Below are 23,045 nucleotides of genomic sequence, written 5' to 3' on the forward strand. Positions count from 1 at the left end.
CCCTTCCAGGGATAATTTCCTGCTGTTTTAGGAGATGGCAAGGCATCCCATTTGTATCTCTGTTCAGTCTTTTTCTGGATCTGTGTGGAATGAATCAAATCAAACCCAGCCTAGGCTACACTATTTAAACCTCTTCAATCAGCTTTAGGGAACCTGGAATTCAGAGCTCAAAATCACCTCAGGCTGAGCAAGACTGCATTAATCAAGGAATTTGAGCAAAATTAAGATTTACTCCTTTAAAATCTGACTCAGAGTAACTAGCCACTTCATCATTTCTACTTTTGTAGACATAGCTTACCTTAAACTAATCTGTAAGAAGGAATTACCACTGGAAATTAAATTCTTGTAAGATTGGAAAATTATATTCCTTATTGATTTGAAATCAATAGTAGCAACTCTTTCAAAACAAAACAAAACAAAGCTTGGTTGTTCTAATCTTTCACACTTCAGAATAAAGTCCACATATATTCTTATAGGATTTCTATTCTAGCTGTTTTATATATTATTGACAAAGAACTTGTGACAATATAAAATATGGGGAGGCAGAAGTAGGCAAGGAGACTTTCATTGAGGCCTTTTTCTCTAGAATTCTCAAACTATAATTTCTTTGTTTTTCTTATTACTTGGGACTTTTATAAGATTTTTGGCTCTACAGTAAATGTACCCTATTTTCAGAACATGTGCTTTCACCTGATGTGTCTCACCTGAGGCCTGCTATGATAAAGTGTGCATTTTCACTATAAAGTTTTTTTTGTTTTTAAATATTGAGAGTATTCTAAGGGCATTTCTTCTTCCCTCAGAAAAAAAGCAAAAGATGACCTTAAATCCCATCTTTAGTCACGTTGTAGCACTAAACATATGGATTCTTTTCGTGGAAAGAAGTGTCTATCTTAAAATGATTCTTCCCCGATTAAGAGAAGCATTCAGGGGGCATCTAGGTGGCAAAGTGAATAAAGCACCGGCCCTGAATTCAGGATGACCTGAGTTCAAGTTCGGCCTCAGACACTTGAGGCTTACTAGCTGAACAAGTCACTTAACCCTCCCTCATTGCCTCGAGGGAAAAAAAAAAAGAGAGAAGCATTCTTTACCAAAAAAAAAAAAGAGCTGTCCAACTACCTTCACACACACACACACACACACACACACACACACACACACACACACACACACACACAGAATTAGGGGACAAAGAACACACTTAATCATTGTTTTTCGTTCGCTCGTCGGCAACATGGCGGCTATGACGGCCGATTGGGGTTCTTGCCCAACTTGGACCTCGGCCCCTACCCCGACCCGGTGTCTGTCCCGGATCCCGCCCCGGTCTCCGCTCCAGCTCCCGCTGCAGCCCCTCCACAGGCCCAGTCGGGCCCGGGCTTCCTGGGCCGTTCCCTGGCGGCCGCGTGGTCCGGCTGCACCTGGTCATTCTCGCCTCCATTGTGGACAGCTACGAGCCTCACAACGAGGGTGCGGGCCACGTCATCGGCACCCTGCTGGGAACAATTGACAAACACTCAGTAGAAGTCGCCAGCTGCTTTTCAGTGCCACAAAATGAGTCTGAGGATGAGGTTGCCGTGGACATGGAATTTACTAAGAATATGTATTAATTACACAAGAAAGTCTCTCCAAGTGAGCTTATTCTGGGCTGGTATGCCACAGGCCATGACATCACGGAGCACTAGGTGCTGATTCATGAGTACTACAGCTAGGAGGCTCACAGCCCTATTCATCTCACCATGGACACCAGCCTCCAGAATGGACGAATGAGCATCAAAGCTTATGTCAGTGCTTCCATGGGCGTTTCTGGAAAGATCCTGGGAGTGGTGTTCACTCCCCTGACAGTGAAATACATCTACTATGATACTGAACAAATTGGAATTGACCTGATCATGAAGATGTGTTTCAGCCCCAACTGTGTGATTGGCCTTTCAAGTGATCTGCAGCAAGTTGGTGGAGCATCAGCCTGGATACAGGATGCTTTAAGCACAGTGTTGCAGTATGCTGAGCATGTGCTGTCTGGAAAGGTGTCAGCTGACAACACCGTGGGCCGCTTCCTGATGGACCTGGTTAACCAAGTTCCCAAAATTGCTCCTGAGGACTTCGAGGCCATGCTGAACAACAACATCAATGACCTATTTTGCCAATCTAACCCAGTCACAAATTGCTCTCAATGAGAAACTTGTGAGCCTGTGAGGAAACTCAAGGAGCAGCAGCTACAGCCAGCAACTTGACCTGATGTGTATTCTCCATGGGCCCAAGGCGTAGGGTAGAACAGAAGAAAAAATTGTCACCTTTCAGTTGCCTGTGTCTGTAGATGAGCTGTTTATAACTCCAAATAAACCACAGACATCTTTAAAAAAGAAAATCATTGTTTTCTCAGTTCTTTAGATCTTTTCCACAGTCATGCCTGCTGAACTGTGCTGTTTTGGTTGAATACATGAGCTTACTTGCTTCAAATACAGCTACTACTACTACTACTACTACTACTACTACTACTACTACTACTACTATTACTATTACTACTACCACTACCACTACCACTACTACTACTACTACTACTACTACTACTACTACTACTACTACTACTACCACTGCTGCTGCTTCTACTACTACTGTTTAATCATTTTTCAGTTTTGTCTGTCTCTTCATATCATAACCCCATTTGTGGTATTCTTGTGTTACTAAATGACCCCCAGGCTCATAGAGGGACCTGGTAAATACACCAATTAAATCCATTTATTGTCTGAGAAAAGGCTTGGAGGGGAGAGAAGATCCTGCAAGGGAGCAGAGAGGTAGATAGAGTTCTTCAGCTGCTTAAAGGGGAGATCAAAGGGGTGAGATAATAGAGGTTTTGAAGGGTGGGAGAGGTTTAAGGGAGAAGACATCTATAGATATGATAAGCCAGGGAGTAAGTTGTTTGGAAAAGTCCCAAGTCTGTAGTTGCTACTCAAGGTTGCCCTTGAGCTGTTTAATAATGGTCTGACCTCTATAGTCCTCTCCAAGTTCATCTAAATTTCCCTTCACAAAGGATCACTGGTATGTCAAGCAGCTCTGAGCCTCAGAAATCCTTCTAATTATCTTATTGTTGTGTAATTTCACTACCGTGCTCCCTGGTGAAGAAGTTCTAATATATAGTACAATCATTATGAAGTTCATGTCCACACTTGGAAAAGTTACTGGAGTAGTTTACTATTTTCTTCTTCAGTTCGTTTTACAGAAGACAGAACAGGCAAACAGGGTTAAGTAATTTGCCCAAGTTCACACAGCTATTAAGTAGTTGAGGCTGGACTTGAATTCAAGTCTTTCTGATTCCAGGCCAAGCACTCTATCTACTATGCAATCAATCTGCCTCAACTACATAATCAGGGGGTAGGAACACTTTATTGTCCCTCTCTCATAATTGCTCCCTAATGGTGCCTGTTACTATGATTCGTTTTCTTCAATGTGATGGGTTGGGGGGCGGGGAATAAGGGGAATGAGTCAAGAAATATGATTTTAGTGCTCTTAGAGCTATGATGGAGTTCATTGGGGTGATTAACAGAGAGCAAAGAAGAGAATGTTTCTTGTGAAAAGACTGTAGACCAAGTCAAATTCTGAGAGGGAAAACAGAAAGCTACATAAGTTGCTAGAGTTAATTTCATAAATAAATTCAAAGGCATAGGTATAATTTCAGTAATTTGTAAGCCTAAATATTACAGGGCTAGGAGTGGGACTAGAAATAATAAACACAGAGTAATTCAGGAAGAACACCACAAAGGGAAACATACACAGATTCAGGTGAAATGGCAGTTTGTCTCATGAATGACTTCTTTTGAGATTGCTTTTTTATGGTAGCTGCAGGAAGAGTTTGAGCATCCATGCCCACTCCTTTAATTGTATCAGAATACCTTTATGAACAGAGAAATGGTTGAAGTTGTAATTGCCATGATGTAATGAAAGTAACATTGGACTTCAATTCAGAATTTAAGTTTCTAATCTGATATCGACCAGTTGTATGATCTTAACCAGTTACTCTAAGTGTCAGTTTTCTTGTCTGCAAAAATGGGAATAATAGTATTTTGTCCAAATACTTCATAGGGTTACCATGAGAGAAACTATTTGTAAAGGTCTATTCAGGGGTGAGGTATTGTCATTACCAATGAAGACATTTAAAGTGCTACAACATCAGTGAAAGAAAAGTAAGCATAAACTAGAAATAGTATGTTTTTAATATTCAGTGTCTTGCACAATAAATAGTATGTTCATGAAGTGAAATTAGTTCTAATGAGGACTTTTACAAGTTGATTGCAAGAACATATGGGTAAGGGGCAGCTAGGTAGCACAGTGGATGCAACACTGGCCCTGGATTCAGGAGGATCTGAGTTCAAATCCTGCCTCAGACATTTGACACTTACTAGCTGTGTGACCCTGGGCAAGTCACTTAACCCTCATTGTCTGACCAAAAAAAACCCCACACATATGAGTAAATATGTATTTATTTGGAAAGGAAATTGAATTCCTTTTTCTAGAACTTGTATTCATTTATTTTTCTAGGCAATCCCTTCAAAGACAAGAGAACCATTAAGTTTCAACTAATGTTGCTGATAAACGTGGAAAGCAAGATATAATCCTAATTTTTACATGCATATTTTATTTTATGATTCTCCCACATCAATAATATATCATTGCAATTGATAATGATTCCACTGGAAAGCTGGTCCACACGAAGTAGAATAGTTCCTAAAACATTAGGAGGGAAGTAGGGAACAAGCCTTTAGTAAGTGCCTATAATGTGAGAGAACACTGTGCTAGGTGCTTTACAACTATAACTTTATTTGATCCTCACAACAACCATGTGAAGTAGATACAGTTGTAATTCCCATTTTACAGTTGAGTAAACTAAGTCAGACAGGTTGGAGGACCTTTTTGGGGTCACATCACCAGTATCTAAAGCTGCATTTGTATTCATCATTTATTAATTCCAGGCCCAGCTCTCTATTCATTGCACCACAGCTGCCCCACTTTGTGTTAGTGTGCATGTATTATAAACAAATATCTAGAAACTATAGACCTTTTGTAGTCACTTGATGAAGTTGAGACTTTGTATCCTGTACAATGTACCAATTTCTGAGGTATTTTGCATTTTCATATCTGTGTAGATGTTATAGAGTCAGTGGAATAGAAAATATTTGAGGGCAAGGAGTGTCTTATTTTTGTCTTCTCTCCCCAGTTCCTAGCACATAGTAAGTGCCTAATAAATGTTTGTTAAATTGACAATCAGGGGGGAAAAGGAAATGTATTTACTAAGAACTGGGGTATTTGTTTGAACATTGTTTTTACCTAAGCAGCTACTCAAACCTGAAATATCCGATCTCCTTTTTTTTTTCTTTGTTAATACATTCTAGGTTGTCTACAGTGGGAAAGAACTGAACCATCCCTTTGGACTGTCACATCATGGGAATTATGTATTCTGGACTGACTACATGAATGGCTCAATCTTCCAACTAGATTTGATGACCAGTGAGGTGACACTGCTGAGACAGGAAAGACCACCTTTGTTTGGGCTTCAGATATATGATCCTCGGAAACAACAAGGTATAAGGGAATAAACAAATACTTTCAATAAGACTTCTGAGTTTCATACAGAATTATATATTTCTAGTAGTTATGGAAAAGCTTAAGTTTGAAAACACTGTTGGGGGCAGCTAGGTGGCACAGTGGATAGAGCACCGGCCCTGGAGTCAGGAGTACCTGAGTTCAAATCCGGCCTCAGACACTTAACACTTACTAGCTGTGTGACCCTGGGCAAGTCACTTAACCCCAATTGCCTCACTAAAAAAAACAAAAAACAAAACAAAACAAAAAAAACACTGTTGAAGTTTTATAACAAAAGGTGTTTGGCTCACTTCAAAGCCAATCAAATATCACCATAAAATCATTATTTGTTGTTTTATATAGTGTGAGTCAAAGAAAGGTTTAGGGTATTTTATCTGAGTGAAGTTGTGATGTTTTCTCCCATTCCTTCTTTTTTGATATCATTTTTACCTGAAAAAGAAAAGTCTTGCTATTATAGAATAATACTTTTGAGCTTTTCAAGAGTGTAAAAGCTAAAGGCTTCCTAGGAAGGAAAACTTTTTTGAAGGGAAAGGGGAAATTGTGGGATAATTGATAGACGTTTGAAGGAAATCTGAGGTAGAATATTTTAAATAGAAATTAATATCTTAAAAGTGTTTCACCATTTGTTTATGTCATTAGCTTTTTTGCTGATTATTTTAAAAGACTTAATGCCACCTAAAACTAATGCTAAAAGGAAATAACAACTTTGCCAGCATTGTCCCCTGAAATACAGATCATTTTCTTATATATTTTATCTTCATAGCCTATTAATATTTATTAGGCCATACAGAAGTATCATCATTATGAACTAGGTATTTCAAAAGAAGAATAGTTTGGTTACATTATGTAGCAGATGTTTTTTTTCCCCCTAACCTAATTAGTTACTCCTTCTTTGAAAAATATAATTACTCCTACCAATTTAATGAGCATAAATTTCAATAAATTTGGGAAAAATAAATTATATTCTAAGTCTTCTCTCACATATATTGTCATTAGGGAGTCGTCTAGTAACAATTTTTTAAAAGAATATTTTACATAAATCAGATCTAAAGAAAAATAAACTGTTTAAAGACATCATCACTTTTTTCTTATTAAAAAATAATCTTTGTAGGATACAAAAAATTTAAATTAGAAATAGCAACTAGGGTAGTAAGTTAAACTTAGGATATTTAAATTAATTTTTTATTTTTAAAATTGTTTTTATTTATTTCTTTAAATATTTCTCACTAACATGTAAAAACAATTAACATTCTTCTTTTAAAAATTTTGAGGCAGAGGCAGCCAGGTGGCGCAGTGAATAAAGCACCGGCCCTGGATTCAGGAGGACCTGAGTTCAAATCCGGATTCGGACACTTGACACTTACTAGCTGTGTGACCCTGGGCAAGTCATTTAACCCTCATTGCCCTGCAAAAAAAAAAAACAACAACAACCAAAAAAAAAAAAAAAGATAAAGACTGAAACCCTCTTGTTGATAAGAGCTCAGGTCTTTAGTTTCTTTGTAAAAATTTTGATGGACAAATTCTCTCCCTCCCTCCCCCTTTGATTCCTCTTTGAGAAAGTAAGCAATTTGATTTTGATTATACATGTAAGGTCCTGCAAAATATATTACCATATTTCCATATTGCAAAAGTAAACAAACAAAAATTATGATAAAGTTTAAAAGTATGCTTAAATCTGCATTGAGTTCTTGGACCTTTGTCTTTATATCTAAATTATTTATCCATATTTGACCTTATCTGGAGATATAGTATAAGGAGTTGGTCTATGCTTAGTTTCTGTCAAATTATAGTATAATGTTAATTGAGTCATTATTAATACCTGGAGCAGCTAGGTGGCAAAGTGGATAGAGCACCAGCCCTGGAGTCAGGAGTTCCTGAGTTCAAATCTGGCCTCAGATACTTAACAATTACTACCTGTGTGACCCTGGGCAAGTCACTTAACCCCAATTGCCTCACTAAAAAAAATATTAATACCTAAAAAAAGTATTTTAAATAGACCTGAATTTTCTGTCCAGTTTGACTCTCTACATTGATACAAATAAAATGTTTATGATTTAGTCTTTATATTTGTGTGTTTATTGAAATAACTTTGACATTATTATTGATAAAGTTGTTGACATTAATCTTATTTCTAGTATTTAACAATCCTTGAACATTAGACTCCAATAAAGATTTGTTTATTATTACTTCTGTGACAAATGTAATTCTCCTACTTATATACCTATGGAATTTTTTTTGCTAAGGCCAAAATGATATTACTTGAATATGAACCTTGAAATATATTAAAATTATTTTTTCTGATGAACTAAAATATATATTCATAATATGTGATGCCTATATCTTAGGTCTACATAAATCTTAACAGGGTCCTTTTTTATCTTGTCTATGTGACTCTGTAGATCAAAAACCCTGTACACTAAAGATTTATTTTTTTCTCTGAAAGAATTTGGGAATAAGGGAGGCAAGCAAGTTTTGCAGCATATTAATGATTTATACAGATTTCTTTTACCAGAGATGGGTGGGGCAAGCAGTGAATTTTCCAAACAGGGCTTTGTATTTGAAATTGCATCATAGAATTTTCCAATAAGTTGGGTTTGACTGACAGTGACTTTGTTGGGCTTCTATTTCACCATCAACAAAAAAGGAGTATCCAGAAAAGTCCATTCTGTTTTGAAGCCCAAGTTAATTTCCAAGTCATAATAGCACTGACTTCTCTATGTGCTTTTTTTTTTTTTTACCAATTTTTAAGTTTCTTTTAAAATGCTCTGGGTTCTTGTGCTCAATGACAGATCTGGAGACTGATAGCTGTACATAAACAAATCTCTGATTGGACAATCAAGCTGATGCATGGAGAGAAGGGTCCTTGCTAATTTTGGAGAAAATACTATGGCCATTTTCTTGAAGATGGAGGGGAGATGAACTACCCAGATTTCTCTTATGCTACTGGTTTATTTTATACTGCCATTTTCTTTTCTTTTCCCATAATTTAGAGGAAATGTAAAGGTTACTCTTGACAGAAAAGTTAAATTACAGAGCCTCTTGAAAGGTTGAGGTATTAGTATAGGTCTATTATATACTGGCAGTTGTCTTTCCTTTTTTCACTTCATTACAGCTCTTTGAGAGGCTGAAATGAATAATTTAAACAAACTCTATGTGCCTTTGTCACACAAATTATGAAGAGTTATTTGTTACTAGAAGTGTGTAGGTGGGGCTAGGAATAAGTTTTATAAATGTATATAACACATATGTAAATGCCAAGACATCAGAGCTCCCTTCATCTTACTGAAAGCTGTTTTTTCAATGCTACCACTTTTGTCAATAGTTCTTTTCTCAAGAAGTACCATACATTTCTCCCTAGTACTATCCTTAAACAGCACCTCCACTTGTCATATAAATAGTTTCCTTAAAATATTTCCTTTTACCTGGAAACCTTTACAGATTCATCCACAGATAGTCTGTTTTCCTAATTGCTCTTATACATGGAATTTGAACTCCAGGTCTTTCCCCCATTGCTTTCTGTCTCACACATAGGTTTATTCTCATTGTGCTCTACTGGGAAGAATACGGCCTTCAGAGTCAAAGGATTTGGGTTGAAATTCTACCATTGTCACATACAGCCTGTGTGACATTTGGAATAGTTACTTCACATCTCTAGAACGGTTTCCTTATCTGTTAAAGCTGGGAGTAGGGAACCTATGATCTCTGAGGTGCCTTTAAGTTCTAGATGTATTCCCCTATGATTCTACCCCCAATTAGATTAAACTGTGACGTAGATACATACATATATTACACATATAATATATGTATGCATATAGATGTACATATTTAATATTGTCATTCAGTTTTCTAGTCATGTATTAGCTTGTTTTTTTGTTACCTAGTCATACTTGTTTCCCTACATCAGTAATGTTTGTTTTAGTTTGTTAGATAAGCATTTTTTAAATGAGCTCTATGACCCTATGGAACTGCCTTTGTAGAAGGTCACACAAATAGGCATCTAATCATGCTTTTTTTGAAACAATATGATGTTTTTGTTTTGTGGAATATTTAATAAGTTAACTTTTAACCTAAAAGAAAAAAAGTATGATTTTGGTTTTAACAAGAACATTTTCTTGCTTGAAGTAAAAAGGTTTGAAAAACAACTTGGAGTTCTATGGATACAAAAAGAGGAACCAAATAATTATGACCAAATATATATATACTGATATAGTTCATTTTGATTTTCTCTGTTACAATAAAATGGGACCAAGGGTAATTTCTCTTTTTCAGTTCATACTATTCACATATGAAATAAATTTTTTAAAGTCTGTAAAAGAGTAATATATGCCCAAAATTTAAAACTCATTTTTAGCAATGAGTGGTGTGCATAACTCATGTCATTGTAATTGAGAATTGAATGTTTAATGCCCCTTTTATATTTGGAAGCATGTCCTAATCTATTGTTTTAAATATTTCCCCTTCTTAAATTAATTCTAATTTTCTAGAATCTGAATGTTAGCAAAATTATTAAATATGTGATTTATTCTTGTACATGATGGGAGATTGCCTAGACAGAAACCCAGTCATATAAAATATTATATTTCTGATTTCAGGGTCATTCAATAAACATGGCCAAATCTGAAAAGAACTTTAGGAAGGGGGGTGAGGGTGGGTGTAGGAGTCACTGTTGGAGGCAAAATCTGAACTCAGCTTAATTAATTCTGAGTTCAGAGTGATACTAAAAGATTATTCTGAGTTATTAGCTTATCTGACTTTTAATTGTGTGTTTTTATTTTGGGGGTGTAAATATGCCAAATTAAATTCAATTTTTAGAATAATAAAAATTGATCTTAATCTAGTCTATGACATTCGCTCTGATCTGAGGACCATTTCATAATTATCTGTGCAATTGAGTTAAATATTTATTGCATATAGCACAATTTTATGATATGTGGTTTTCTCCCCTCCCCTTCTGTTATTCTCTATATGACATATTCAGCCCCTAAGGCCTTTGATATAATAACCTAATCTTTCACTTTAGTTATTTTTTTATTCTTGGTTCTTAACTGCCAATATAATTCATAACCTCTTTGGTATTATTCTGTTGTGGCTTTGAATACTTGACCTTATTTTAAAGCTTAAGTGTCTAAGCTTACATAATCAAATTGTTATTTATTTATATCTTGTTAAACAAATAGAATTGTGAACAAGCAGCGGGATTGATATTGCCTGTTGGCTTGCTAATGCTCTTGTGATATTGGCATGCAAATGTACATATGTACTTGTTTATGATGTCATTGTTGTTGATCATTACTTTGTATTTGTAGGCTTATATATATGTGTGTGTATGTATATATACATACATATATAGATACAAATATACGATAGATAGATAGATAGATAGATAGGTAGATAGATGGATAGATAGATCTGAAAGAAGCATATTTTGGTGTTGGAAGCCACTTTAATGATCATCTACTCCAACCCTTTTAGTTTTGTGAATAAGGAAATTGAAGACTAGAGAGATTCCTTTAATAAGGGCCAGAGCAGGATCAGAACTCTCATCATACAAGTACACAGTTATATGTGCACACACATGCTTACAGAGAAATAAACAGATCATTTATGAGCAGAGGCTAATCACATACTGTCTGGTTTTGCTTTGTATATTTTTAAACGCTTTCCTTGCCCTTTCCTTTGAAGGTAACAATGCCTGTCGAGTAAACAATGGTGGCTGTGGGACCCTTTGCTTAGCCATTCCTGGAGGCAGAGTTTGTGCTTGTGCAGATAATCAACTTCTTGATGAGAATGGAACCACATGTACATGTAAGTTTCTTGTCTTGTGAAAGTTGAGGTATGTACCATTAAGGAAGAGGAAAAGAGAACTGAAAGGAGTGAACAAAAATTAGTCTTGGAAATAGAAATCTAGAGGATCATAAAGGTGCATCGCTAGGAAGGAATTTATCATTTAGCTCAGTTAAGTTCAGATATACAAATTGTGCTGAAAGGTAATAAAGTGTGAATTATGAAATCAAATTAGTAATTATCTACAACATAAAAGTAAAATTTATATAAATATACACTACAGGGGGAAAAACCAAATAGCGTGAATGGATCCTGGAATACTTCAGGGTAGGTTTTCTTTCATATTTTAGTCAAATGTTATTGACATTTTATTTAATATTTATTAAGAGTTGTAGTCAACTGGTTAAACAACAAATATTTATTAAGTACCTACTATGTATAAGGCATGGTGCTAGGCACTAAGGATAAAAAAATTTAAATGAAACAGAATCACAGAATTTAAATTCTATTAGGGTAAGACAGCACATACATAAAGAAGAAAATTTGTGAGAATGTGTTAGGATATTAGCAGATAAGGGATCAGGAAAGGCATCATGATAGTACTTAAGATTTTTGAAGGAAATAAGCAATTCTGCGTATCGTCAGAAAGATTATTCATAAGATAAATAAAATTAAAGGTACCCACTTAAAAGATACTTTTAAATTATTAAATTAAATTATTAAAAAGTAATAAGAGGGGCAGCTAGGTGGCACAGAGGATAGAGCATTGTCCCTGGAGTCAAGAGGACCTGAGTTCAAATTTGGCCTCAGACCCTTAACACTTGCTAGCTGTGTGACCCTGGGCAAGTCACTTAACCCCAATTGCCTCACTAAAAAAAAATGCAATAAGGATTTTTTTCCATTATTGTTAAGGCTACCAGTGGCAAAGCTAGACTCTAGTGCTACTTAAAGGTCTCCAAATACAGGAGCTAGAAAAGAAGTCTTATTTCTAATCAATCTCTCAGAAAACACAAAACCCATTTGTGATTGTAGATTAATGCAGTCAGTTTTTCTATTATTTGTTTTAAAATCTAGTAGCTCATAATCTCTGTGAAGGCAGAAATCATGTCTTCAATATATATATATATATATATATATATATATATATATATATATATATATATATATATATAAAATTTGGGGGGGAAGGCTTAAACCAGTTTCCTGAATATATTAAGTACATACTAAGTTACATCTGAAGTTCCTACAATTCTAGAGCCCTATGTTGCTATGATTTATAATGACATTTTTCAGTGGTGTCTGAACCTTTATGACTCCTTTTTGTGTTTTCTTGGCAAAAATACTGGAGTGGTTTGCCATTCATTTCTCTAACTCATTTTACAGATGAGGAAATTGAGGCAAACAGGGTTAAGTGACTTGCCCAGGATCACACAACTAGTAACTGTCTGAGGCTGGATTTATACTGAGGAAGGTTTATAGATTTATAGAATGGAATAATTGAGTATGGTTAGATCTTTCTAAGACTCTTCCTCCAATACTTCAGAGTGAAATGACGGTGATTTAGAGTTGACCCTGAGGTTCTTGAATGCTATGTAGATGGAATGTAAGCTTTGACAGGTTTTATATTTCTTCCATGCATTAACTTCTCTCTATCACCTTAGTATAGGCTTCTAACATCCCTCATCCATTCTACTTCAATGGCTTCTTAATTGAATTTCCTATTCTAGTCTCTTTATTTCAAACCAATCCTTCACACTGATACCACACTAATCTTGATAAAGACACAGGTTTAAGCATTTCATTGTTGCACAAAAGATTTTTATTGGTTCTCCATTGCCTTAGGAAACCATAGGTAAATGTGTAAAGACACACACACACACACACACACACACACACACACACATACCCCTTAGCTCTGCACCAGATATGTATTGTTGGTCAGCACTGGGAGAGCATTTGAGATCAAGTCAGGATCTCTCAATACTGACCCTTAAAGGGAGAAAGCTGGGAAACAATTTTTATGGCCAGTACTTCTGATAAAGACCTCATTTCTAAAATATATAGGGAACTAAATCAAATTTATAAGAATCCAAGTCATTCCCCAATTGAGAAATGGTCAAAGGATATGAACAGGCAGTTTTCTAATGAAGAAACCAAAGTTATCTATTCCCATATGAAAAAATGTTCTAAATCTCTAATGATTAGAGAGATGCAAATTAAAACAACTCTGATGTACCACCTGACACCTATCAGTTTGGCTAATATGACAAAAAAGGAAAATAATAAATGTTGGAGAATCTGTGGAAAAATTGAACACTAGTGAATTGTTGGTGGAACTGTGAACTGATCCAACCATTCTGGAGAGAAATTTGAAATTATGCCCAAAGCTGTGCATACCCTTTGACCCAGTAATACCACTTTTGGGTCTTTTTCTCAAAGAGATCATGGAAGGGGAAAAAGGACCCACATGTACAAAAATATTTATAGCTGCTCTTTATGTGATGGCAAGGAATTGGAAGTTGAGGGGATGCCCATCAATTGGGGAATGGCTGGACATGTTGTGATATATGAATGTAATGGAATACTATTGTGCTGTAAGAAACGATGAGCAGGAGGAGTTCAGAGAAACCTGGAGGGTCTTGCGTGGGCTGATGATGAGTGAGATGAGCAGAACTAGAAGAACATTGTACACAGTATCGTCAACATTGTGCGTTAATCTACTGTGATGGACTATATTCTTTTCACCAATGCAATGGTACAGAAGAGTTTCAGGGAACTCATGATGCAAGAGGATCTCCAAATCCAGGGGGAAAAAAAGAACTGTGAAGTATAGATGCTGAATGAACCATACTATTTCTTTTAAAAAAAAATACTGACCCTTAAGGACTTGGGAAAATACTTTAAAGAAAACTTAGATTTAGCTCATGTGTTGAGTGTCCCCTAAAAAGAGGAGTGTAGAAAGGTACTTAATGCATATAGTCAAGAATAGGACAGATGTTTTTCCTTCTACAAATAAAATATGCTAAACATTAAAAAAAAAACCTCCTCAGTTCTCATCAGTATGACTTATTGTTGTTGTTCTTATTTGTCCTTCATTCTTGAAGAGGACCAATGCCATAATGTAGGTGATGTCTTGGTATGAGTGTGAATTGGATTTTACAAGACTTATAATAACTATGACAATCTCTCAAAAGATTGGTATTTACTAAATAGCCTTTTATAGGACACCTGAGCAGCCACTTCACCCTTACTACACTCTATGCTGTCTGATAACTGCATCAAGGTTCTTGTCTCCTGGGTTCTATTGTAATTGCTTGGGGCTTCTCCTGCAGTATATTTGTCACTGACTGAGGACCCAGGAGATTCCAACCTCTTGAATTCAGAAGGTTGGTTGCAAGACCAGACATGTCCCTCTCAGGATTACATAAGGAGGACAGGTGCCCTTTTATCATGTGCTGGCATCAGCTGTGAAGGAGTTGGGGATGGAGGAGAGATTGAATCGCACCCCCTCCAACCCTTCCAAGAAGAAAGCTTAAGGAATCATTACAATCTTAGCAAATTGGAAGAGAGATAACAACAAAAGGTATAGTCTTTTCTTTTTAAGTTCAACTGATCAGGCTTCTACTCCTAGGTCATCTTCCTGCAGTCACCATAGGTTGTGAGAGAGATCAAAGGTCCAGCCAGGGTTTTCTGTGTCATGCCAAAGGAACAAGATTTCAGCACAGTGCCAAAAGTTTTCTGAGAAGTAGCCAGGGCGAAAGCTGACACTCTATGGATTGTGCTCTACCCCAATCTTTTACCAACCTGCTTCTATCTTCCCTTATCCCACCTCCATTACAAATGCAAACTCCTTGGACTGACTTTTAAGGACTTATATAATCAGACTCCCTCATATCTTTCCAGACATGTCATATTTTTTTTTCCTTCACAAACTACTCATGCCATATAATTATGCTTCTAGTTGCTCACAAACTTTACTGTCCCACCTCTATATATTTGCCCAAGCTGTCCCCCTTCCTGAAACATACTTCTTTCTTATCTCTGCCTCACATAACTCTGATCTTCCTTGAAGCCTCAATTGCCCCCTCCTTTGTAAAGCCTTCTCTGATCTACTCATTTTTTTGTTCTTTCTCTGTGATTTTTGTTTCTTTTGAAAAATAGGTTCTTTCTTCCTCCTCAATTTATATTTACTTATCTATGTAAAGTTGTTATTTCCTCAGGAGTATGTAAACCCGTTCAAGATGAAGGCTATATCATTTTTGTCTTTTTTCCCCTAATACCTAGTCCTTACACATAAAGAGCACTTGATAAATGTTTATTCAAATGAGTGTGATTGTGAAAATAAAAAGGCTTCAAGTACTGGCCTGGTGAGAGCTAAAATGTGCCTAATTCTCAAGTAGTTTTCTAATTCAGGACAGAGAAGACAATTATTAGAAGACTGGCCACCAGAGATTTTGGGGGGGGGGAAAGGGGAAGTAAGGGGATGGTTCATAGAAGGCAATGAAACAAGTAAAATTACAAAACAATCCTAAATCTTATGCAGCACTATCTTTTCCCCCAACAGTTATGACAAGGTAGAGGTGAAAAATAAGTCAAGAGGAGCTAAGAATTATGGAGTTCTTAGACTAACTAAAATATTTAACTGTTGGTTTCAATGTATATCTTTTTTTTTCCTCCCAGTGAATAATGAGTTAACACAGTACTGGAGAAAATGAGCCACATCTGTACTGACTTTTTTTTAGTATAAATGAACCTTTATTACATAAAGAAGTTACAGACACAAATCATGGCTTCTTCAGCAAGAGTTGTTTAGAGGAGCTAAAAGAATTGGTCTCCTCATGCAAACCATGGCTACAAGAAACAAATTTAAGGAAACACTTGGTCATCTTACCTGGTAGTACACAGAGTGATCACAGGCAACCATCTACTCTTGTTCAGGCCCTCATAGATTCTTGAAGAGACCAGCTTCCTAATGGGTTTTTCTGCATCATTTTTTTCTTTCCTAATATATTTCTCCACAACTCTGCCAAATTGATATTCCTAAAGCTCAGATCTGACTATGTCACTGCCCTACTCAGAAAGTTCAGTGTCTTCCTGTTTCTTTAGAATACAATACAGACAGGTACTAAACTTCTTTACAATCTGCCCTCAGTTTATCTTTTCAAGCTTATCATATATTATTCTCCTTTATACCTACTGTGTTCCTTTCCAACTCACATACTTCCTCTTCCTAGCATAGGACATTCCATTTCATGTCATCATTCCTCTGAATATGTTATTTTCAGGCATATATTCTCCCTCCTCCCCCTCTGCCTCTTGAAATCCTAGTTCCCTTCAAAGGCTCAATAAAAGTGTCCTTTGCTTAGAGAGTCCTTTCCTCAATTACCTACAGTTGTTATTTCTCTTGCCAAATTTCTTCCTCTTGAATTCGCATATTTTTGTGTTTCAGTTGCTTCAGTTGCATTATACTCTTCATAACTCCATTTGGGGTTGTCTTGGCAAAGATACTGGAGTGATTTATCAATTCCTTCTCCAGCTCATTTTACAGATGAGGAAATTGAGGCAAACAGGGTTAAGTGACTTGCCAAGAATCACACAGCTAGTAAGTTTCTGAGATCATATTTGAACTCAGTTCTTCCTGATGACAGGCCTGGTGCTCTAGCCACTGCACCACCTATGTTGCCCCTTATTTTTCACATCTCTTTTATTTATTCATTTGTGCTCATGTTGTATTCATCTAGGCAGGTTAATACATCACCCTGTGATATTACTGGTCCTCTCAAAAAAAAAAGGCCAAATAATAACACATTAATGTAAATGGTAAGGAGAATGATTCAAACCCAGATCCTCTGACTTTGAATTCTGTCCTTTCTTCATTGTACCATGGTTTCTCTTCTATGGTTCTATAAGAATTGTGGAAGGAGTACTCGATTTCCAAATGATCTGAAAGCTTCCAAAACAAATTGGAAACAACACCAAGTAATTTGTAATTATGTTGAGGAAAAGGAAGAGAAAATACCACTGCTTGAGTTGAATTCAGAAGTCTGAACAACTTGATTATATGTGCAAGGTATTATGATAGACACTGCTTAATTTTGTCCCTACCTTCAGGCAGCTCACGTTCATTTGAGGGTAGGTAGTCTTTTAAGTTTGGGATTTGAGGGGAAGGTGCAAAATGCAAATATATAAATGAATTCAAAGAATTAATAGATAAAGAGATGGTAGTATTTTAGTGCTTTAAAGGAACTCAGATGCCCTTGAATCTAATTCCATTTTGCAGATGAGGAAATTGAAATTTTGGGAAATTCAGCAACTTGCCCAAGGTCACAAAGGTATAGAGTAGAGAAAATTTCTTTTTTTTTTTTTTTTTGCTAAAACAGTCATGTGAGCAAAACCAGAATCCTGAAGAGGGAAACATAATATAAAATATTGGTGGAGCAATAATGAGTTTCCCTTCACTAGAGATCTTCAAGGAAAGACTGATTGATCACTTGTCACATGGTATATGTTGGAGTAGATGAGGTCTCCAAAGTGCTCTCTGACTGACATCCTGTGATTCTTTGGTATAAGTAGGTTGTAATATATTGCTAATAATCGTTTACATGAGAGGAGTGACATGAAAAATGTTAAAGCTAATTAAAAGGAATGACAAGATTATATAGTGAGGACAAGAGTGTGAAAGCTATTTTGGTACTACTGGAAGAGTAAAAGGTCAGTGACACAGTGGAAATAGTAATAGATTTGTGCTCATCAAAGGATGAATTTGTATCCACGGTCAAGTCACTCAGTCACTTACTAACCTTGGGCAACTCACTCCCCTTCAGTTTCCTAACTGGAAAAATGAAGTGGTTGGACTAGATGGCTACCATGGTCTCTTCCTTTCTATATGTATGAACATCCAAAGCAGAGTAAATCAATTGGCTGGGTCTTCTATGGAGGATTTCCTGAAGGATATGAGAAAGAAAATGTACTATAGAAAGGTATGAAGGGCTTGTGATTTACACTGGTAGAAAGAGTAGACACAATAGTAAGATTATATGTCTGTACAAGCATCTAAATTAGTAGGATGCAAGAAATCTTCCTACTGAACTTTCTCATCACAAGACTATCTTGATTAGTTTTTCTCTTTTGTTCTTCTCTTGACAAAGAATATCTTAGAATATTAACATCAAGGAATATTAGAGCTCAATGTGTCCTTTGAGCTTATTTGTTCAACCCTTTAATTTTTCAAATGAAACTAAAGCCCAAATACATTAAGTAACTAATCCTCTTTGAACTTCTTTTCTTCCTCTGAAGTGGTTCCCAATATTTATGATCTTAGTGTATGATCAGAGAAGCCCTTGGTGTATCTTTTTTTCTTTTTAAACCAGATTTCACCTCTATAGGAACATTTATTGGTGGTTTGAGTAGATGAGCATGAGGCACATAGTGTGATTTGTCCTGGACTCCACACTTTACTAAATACAGCCCCACACATCTTTCCTTTGATCTTCATTCTTATACAAGGAGTCTGATGATTTCGAGTGCATCTTTCCCAGTGGTCACTGCTTGGATCACTTGTTTCTTTCACCTTGCCTCTGGTTCTCTGCTTCTTATTGTTTCCTCCCCAGCCATGCCTGCCAAACAAAGCAAAATGAAACATGCTAACTGGATTCTTGGACTCCAGAGTCATAAATATCTTAAATGGAATTCTAACAGCAAAAAAAAAATGGAATATATGCAGTATTTATCTCTAAATTACCCAGGCCACCATTGGAGATCTTGGTATAAATACATTTGAAGTAACCTTTGGCTAGTAGTTAAAGAAGCTCTATAGAGAGTCATTGCTTGGCATATAACCGTTCTTAGGAGATTTGTTATTTATTATTCTTTTAAATGTATTATTATAGACTGAAAGTTTCAGACAAATTTTCCCTCAGATTATTTGACTCCAATATTTTTCATGTATAAAGTAAGCCCAGTATTATGAAAGCATAGAGAGAAATGAAAAACCAGATAAGTGGGTTACTGATTTGTTTCACCAAGCACTGTAAAATGAATTCAAGCTGGTGCATTCTTATTTGTAACTCTACTTTTCCTACCTTCATTTGGGATTGTGTTTTTTTCTTTCTGGTAAACAAGTTCTTTTGGTCAGCATTCTCATCAAGCCCCTCAGAGAAGTCTGGTTTCTGGTTTGTTTGGCAGTGTTTCTGATCAGTCAGAATAAAAGGCACAATGTGAATTTTGTACTCATAGGCATTGAAGTGAAAACATTACTAATGCTCACTATGTATTTCCCTCAGGCTCCTTTTCTATCATTCCCACTGAGAAAAAAAGGGGTATCTCTTAAATTTTTAACATATTGATGGATTTCAGGTTGCATCACTGCACGCAAAAAGGGTTGATAGTTGGTGCAGTTTGAGAAATTTGGAAGTATACTGTAATTTTCTTCCTTATATTTCACCATTTCAACTTTTCCCTTATTTACTACCACTACTCATATAAATGAACTGGTGAATCCTCTCTGTTTCCTTGGATAAGAACAAATAAAACAGAGGAAAAAAAACCTGACTAATGCATATAATCAAGTGACATTCCCTTTGGACCATCACTACTAAATTCCTCTCCTAACAATGTGGGTATTTCAAACAGTCACTGTTTCATCAGATTTTTTATTTTATAATACTTAGACACAGTAGTATATATTACAGATGGGAGTGTGGAAGTTTGGCAATTTTATTGTAATTACTGATAGCCAAATCATATAATTATATATTTTTAAATCCCTCTGGGTGATATTTTTGAATTTTTTTTTAGCAAGCTCTCCAGTGCATTATACTTTGCAATATGTCTTACTGTTAAGGGAAGACAAACAAAAATGTAATGGATGGAATAAATGAATCCTAAATTTCCTTTTTAGCTCTAGACTATAACATTTAGATCCTGGGAGTAAATTAATTAAATTAAAGAGACAAAAATCCCTCTCAAACTTGCTTTTCCATCATTTATTCCATTTTAAGATTTTTTTCTCTAAAGGTTTCATATGTTCCCTGAAGATACAGAGGAAACATATTAGTATCCCCATTTTCTAGATGGAAAACATGTAGGAGAGATAGGGTAAGTACCTTGTCCAGGTCACATAGTAAATGAATGTCAGAACTAATACCAATCTCTCCACTCTTGACTATGTCCCTGATTGAGTATTTGTTGGACACTGATAGAACCTAGGTAACAACTATACTGATAGGGCCTTGCCTTACAACTGCCTAAGCAAAATAAAGGTAAATAATGTTAGACATATTTTCTGTAGACATATTTTGTCCTAATTAGGTTTTCATCAGGGAACTGATGTCAAATCAACAACCAAAAACATAAGAAAAAACAACAAAACCCTGAGAAGATACTATTTGACTCTGAACTGAATCCTATGGATTTTTTGACATTGAGCTTTAAAAATAAGGCCAAGCCAAGATGGTATTGCAATCTGTAGAACAAACAATTGGAAGCTATTTGTTTTATTAAAATAGAATTGTAATCCCAGGTAGTTTGGGAATAATATTTAAATTGGATTTCTTTACCTTGTGAAACAGATTACATTAAGCTTTCTTGTACAATGAGCAATAGAGAGGGGGTGGCTTATTAGGCAGATAATGTATTTTAACTACATCTAGTCAGGTCAAGAAGCATTTATTAAGTATACTATGTGCTAGGCACTGTGCTGATAGAAATGCAAAGAAAGTTTGGAGTACAGCCTAGGGAGGAATGAATATATGAATGGTCTGGGCATACTTCTTAAAATGGATCTAGAAACAAAGAAAACATAGAAATCTTAGTCTTTACTTTTCATTACATGAGATAGAGAAACCAATTTTAGTTGGGTTTGCAGGAAAGAACCAATGGGAATTATTTTATCAACTCTATTTTTAATCAGATATTTTAAAAAATTTCTTAAAGACAAGTTTCTACCAGTTTAGTGAATTTTAATATTACTAGTCTTGATAATCTATTATATGCTATTTCATTCATAATGCTATATATACATTATATTAATATTTTTATAAATTAATCATTTCTTTTTACAAAATGACATTAATAACACTGCCTTAATTTAGCATATGGATTGATATTTTCCAGAATGACATTTCAGGAATAATCACAACCCACAAAATTAATATCATAGAACCAAGTTAATTTAAGCCAAATTTCAGAGAGAATGGGAGCCATTTAGTCTAGAGAAGGCAATAATTTTCTACTTATGGCCTGGGATTCCAGACAGCTTCCTAATATGTATCACATTAAAGGAGTGACTTCAACATTGAGAGAATTTGGCTCAATGTGTTACTTCTCTCCAAGGCAAAGTGTTGCACAATTATCTCTTCACTGCAACCTGAGACCTTTTTCACCTTCTGGAACACCAGATATATGCCCCTGTCACAGACAGTGCACCAGAATAGTTGGGTCATTTATCTGTTCTGCTGTGACAAGCCTTATGTTCTAGGATATATGCAATCTAATACGTAGTAAAAAGTTTAAGGCAGTAAAAAGTTTAGGAGTCCTATCCAGATGAATATTTATGGCCTTCTGTGAGTAGGAACTCACAAAAGATTATGTACCACTTAGGTTGACTGCTCAGAAGACCACTCTATCTAATGAAAGGTCATCCTGCTGTGATGAAAGGAAGAAAAACCCGAACCCATAGCATCATTTTTCATACTGTCTTCCTAGGGAGAAGAGCTTATATAAAGGCCTACAATAAACTGCAGCTCCATATTTTCCTTTAGCTGCTCTTCTATCCTTGCTAAAAGTAAATGAAAAGTAGGAGTTACTCCACTCTTAGTATGTTAAAATTCCCTTGGTGGATACTAATAAAGGAGATAGAGCCTATCTTTAAACACAAGGTACAAAAGGGCAATACAATTGTATTCAGGTCAGTGAACAGAAGGGCTTAACTTAAGGGCTTAACATGACTTAAAGAATCAAATCTCTTTCACTACTCACATCTCTTTTGATAAGTGTTTAATTATATTTGGGGAGCTTACTGGTAGAATAGAATGAGTTCTGTCCTTGAGTCTTAAGATGGTATAATAATAACTCTAAAGCTAGAAGCGAATGGCAATCTGGTCCAACCTCCTCATTTGACACATTAGGAAACTGAGGTCCAGTAAAGGTAATGGGCATATAAAATCACTTGTATAAATGTAGCAAGTTTGGGGGTAGGATTCAAACCCAGGTGATCTCACTCAAGAGGCAGCATTCTTTCATTGAGTTCATCTCTTGGTTCTGACCCTTACAAAGTATATGACCATAGACAAACCACCTTGCTTCTCAAAATTATCTGTAAAATGGAGCCATTGGGACCTACACTATTTCCCTTAAAGAAGTGATATAAGAAAAACATTTTGTGAACCTTAAAGTACTATATTAATATGACCAGTTGTTTTTCCTGTTGTTCTTGTTTTCTTTGACAAAATTCACGTAAACAGTCCTGGGAAATGTTGGTGCCCTACTATTATTAGTAGTACTATTATTGCTATTATAATTGTTATTTTCTAATTTTCCTCATATTTTTCAATATTATTCATAGATAAATTGTTCTAAAATGGGTAATTATCTTAATATTCTATTTATATCACATTCTCATTTTTATGATAAGGTTTATAGATGCAGGTAAGTAATGCGGCTAAATGGCT

General features: G+C 35.7%; 1 protein-coding gene and 1 pseudogene across 1 annotated transcript in view; both read left to right on the forward strand.

The window, feature by feature from the left end:
* LRP1B (LDL receptor related protein 1B) overlaps positions 1-23,045 on the forward strand; it is a 2,279,180-nt gene that overhangs the window by 1,283,157 nt on the left and 972,978 nt on the right. Inside the window, 2 exon segments of the mRNA XM_043994810.1 lie at positions 5,382-5,571; positions 11,275-11,397. Coding sequence (XP_043850745.1) covers positions 5,382-5,571; positions 11,275-11,397 — 313 coding nt within the window.
* Positions 1,232-2,240, forward strand: LOC122748822 (annotated as a pseudogene).

This window comes from Dromiciops gliroides, chromosome 3 (assembly GCF_019393635.1).
Source record: "Dromiciops gliroides isolate mDroGli1 chromosome 3, mDroGli1.pri, whole genome shotgun sequence".
Classification (NCBI taxonomy): domain Eukaryota; kingdom Metazoa; phylum Chordata; class Mammalia; order Microbiotheria; family Microbiotheriidae; genus Dromiciops; species Dromiciops gliroides.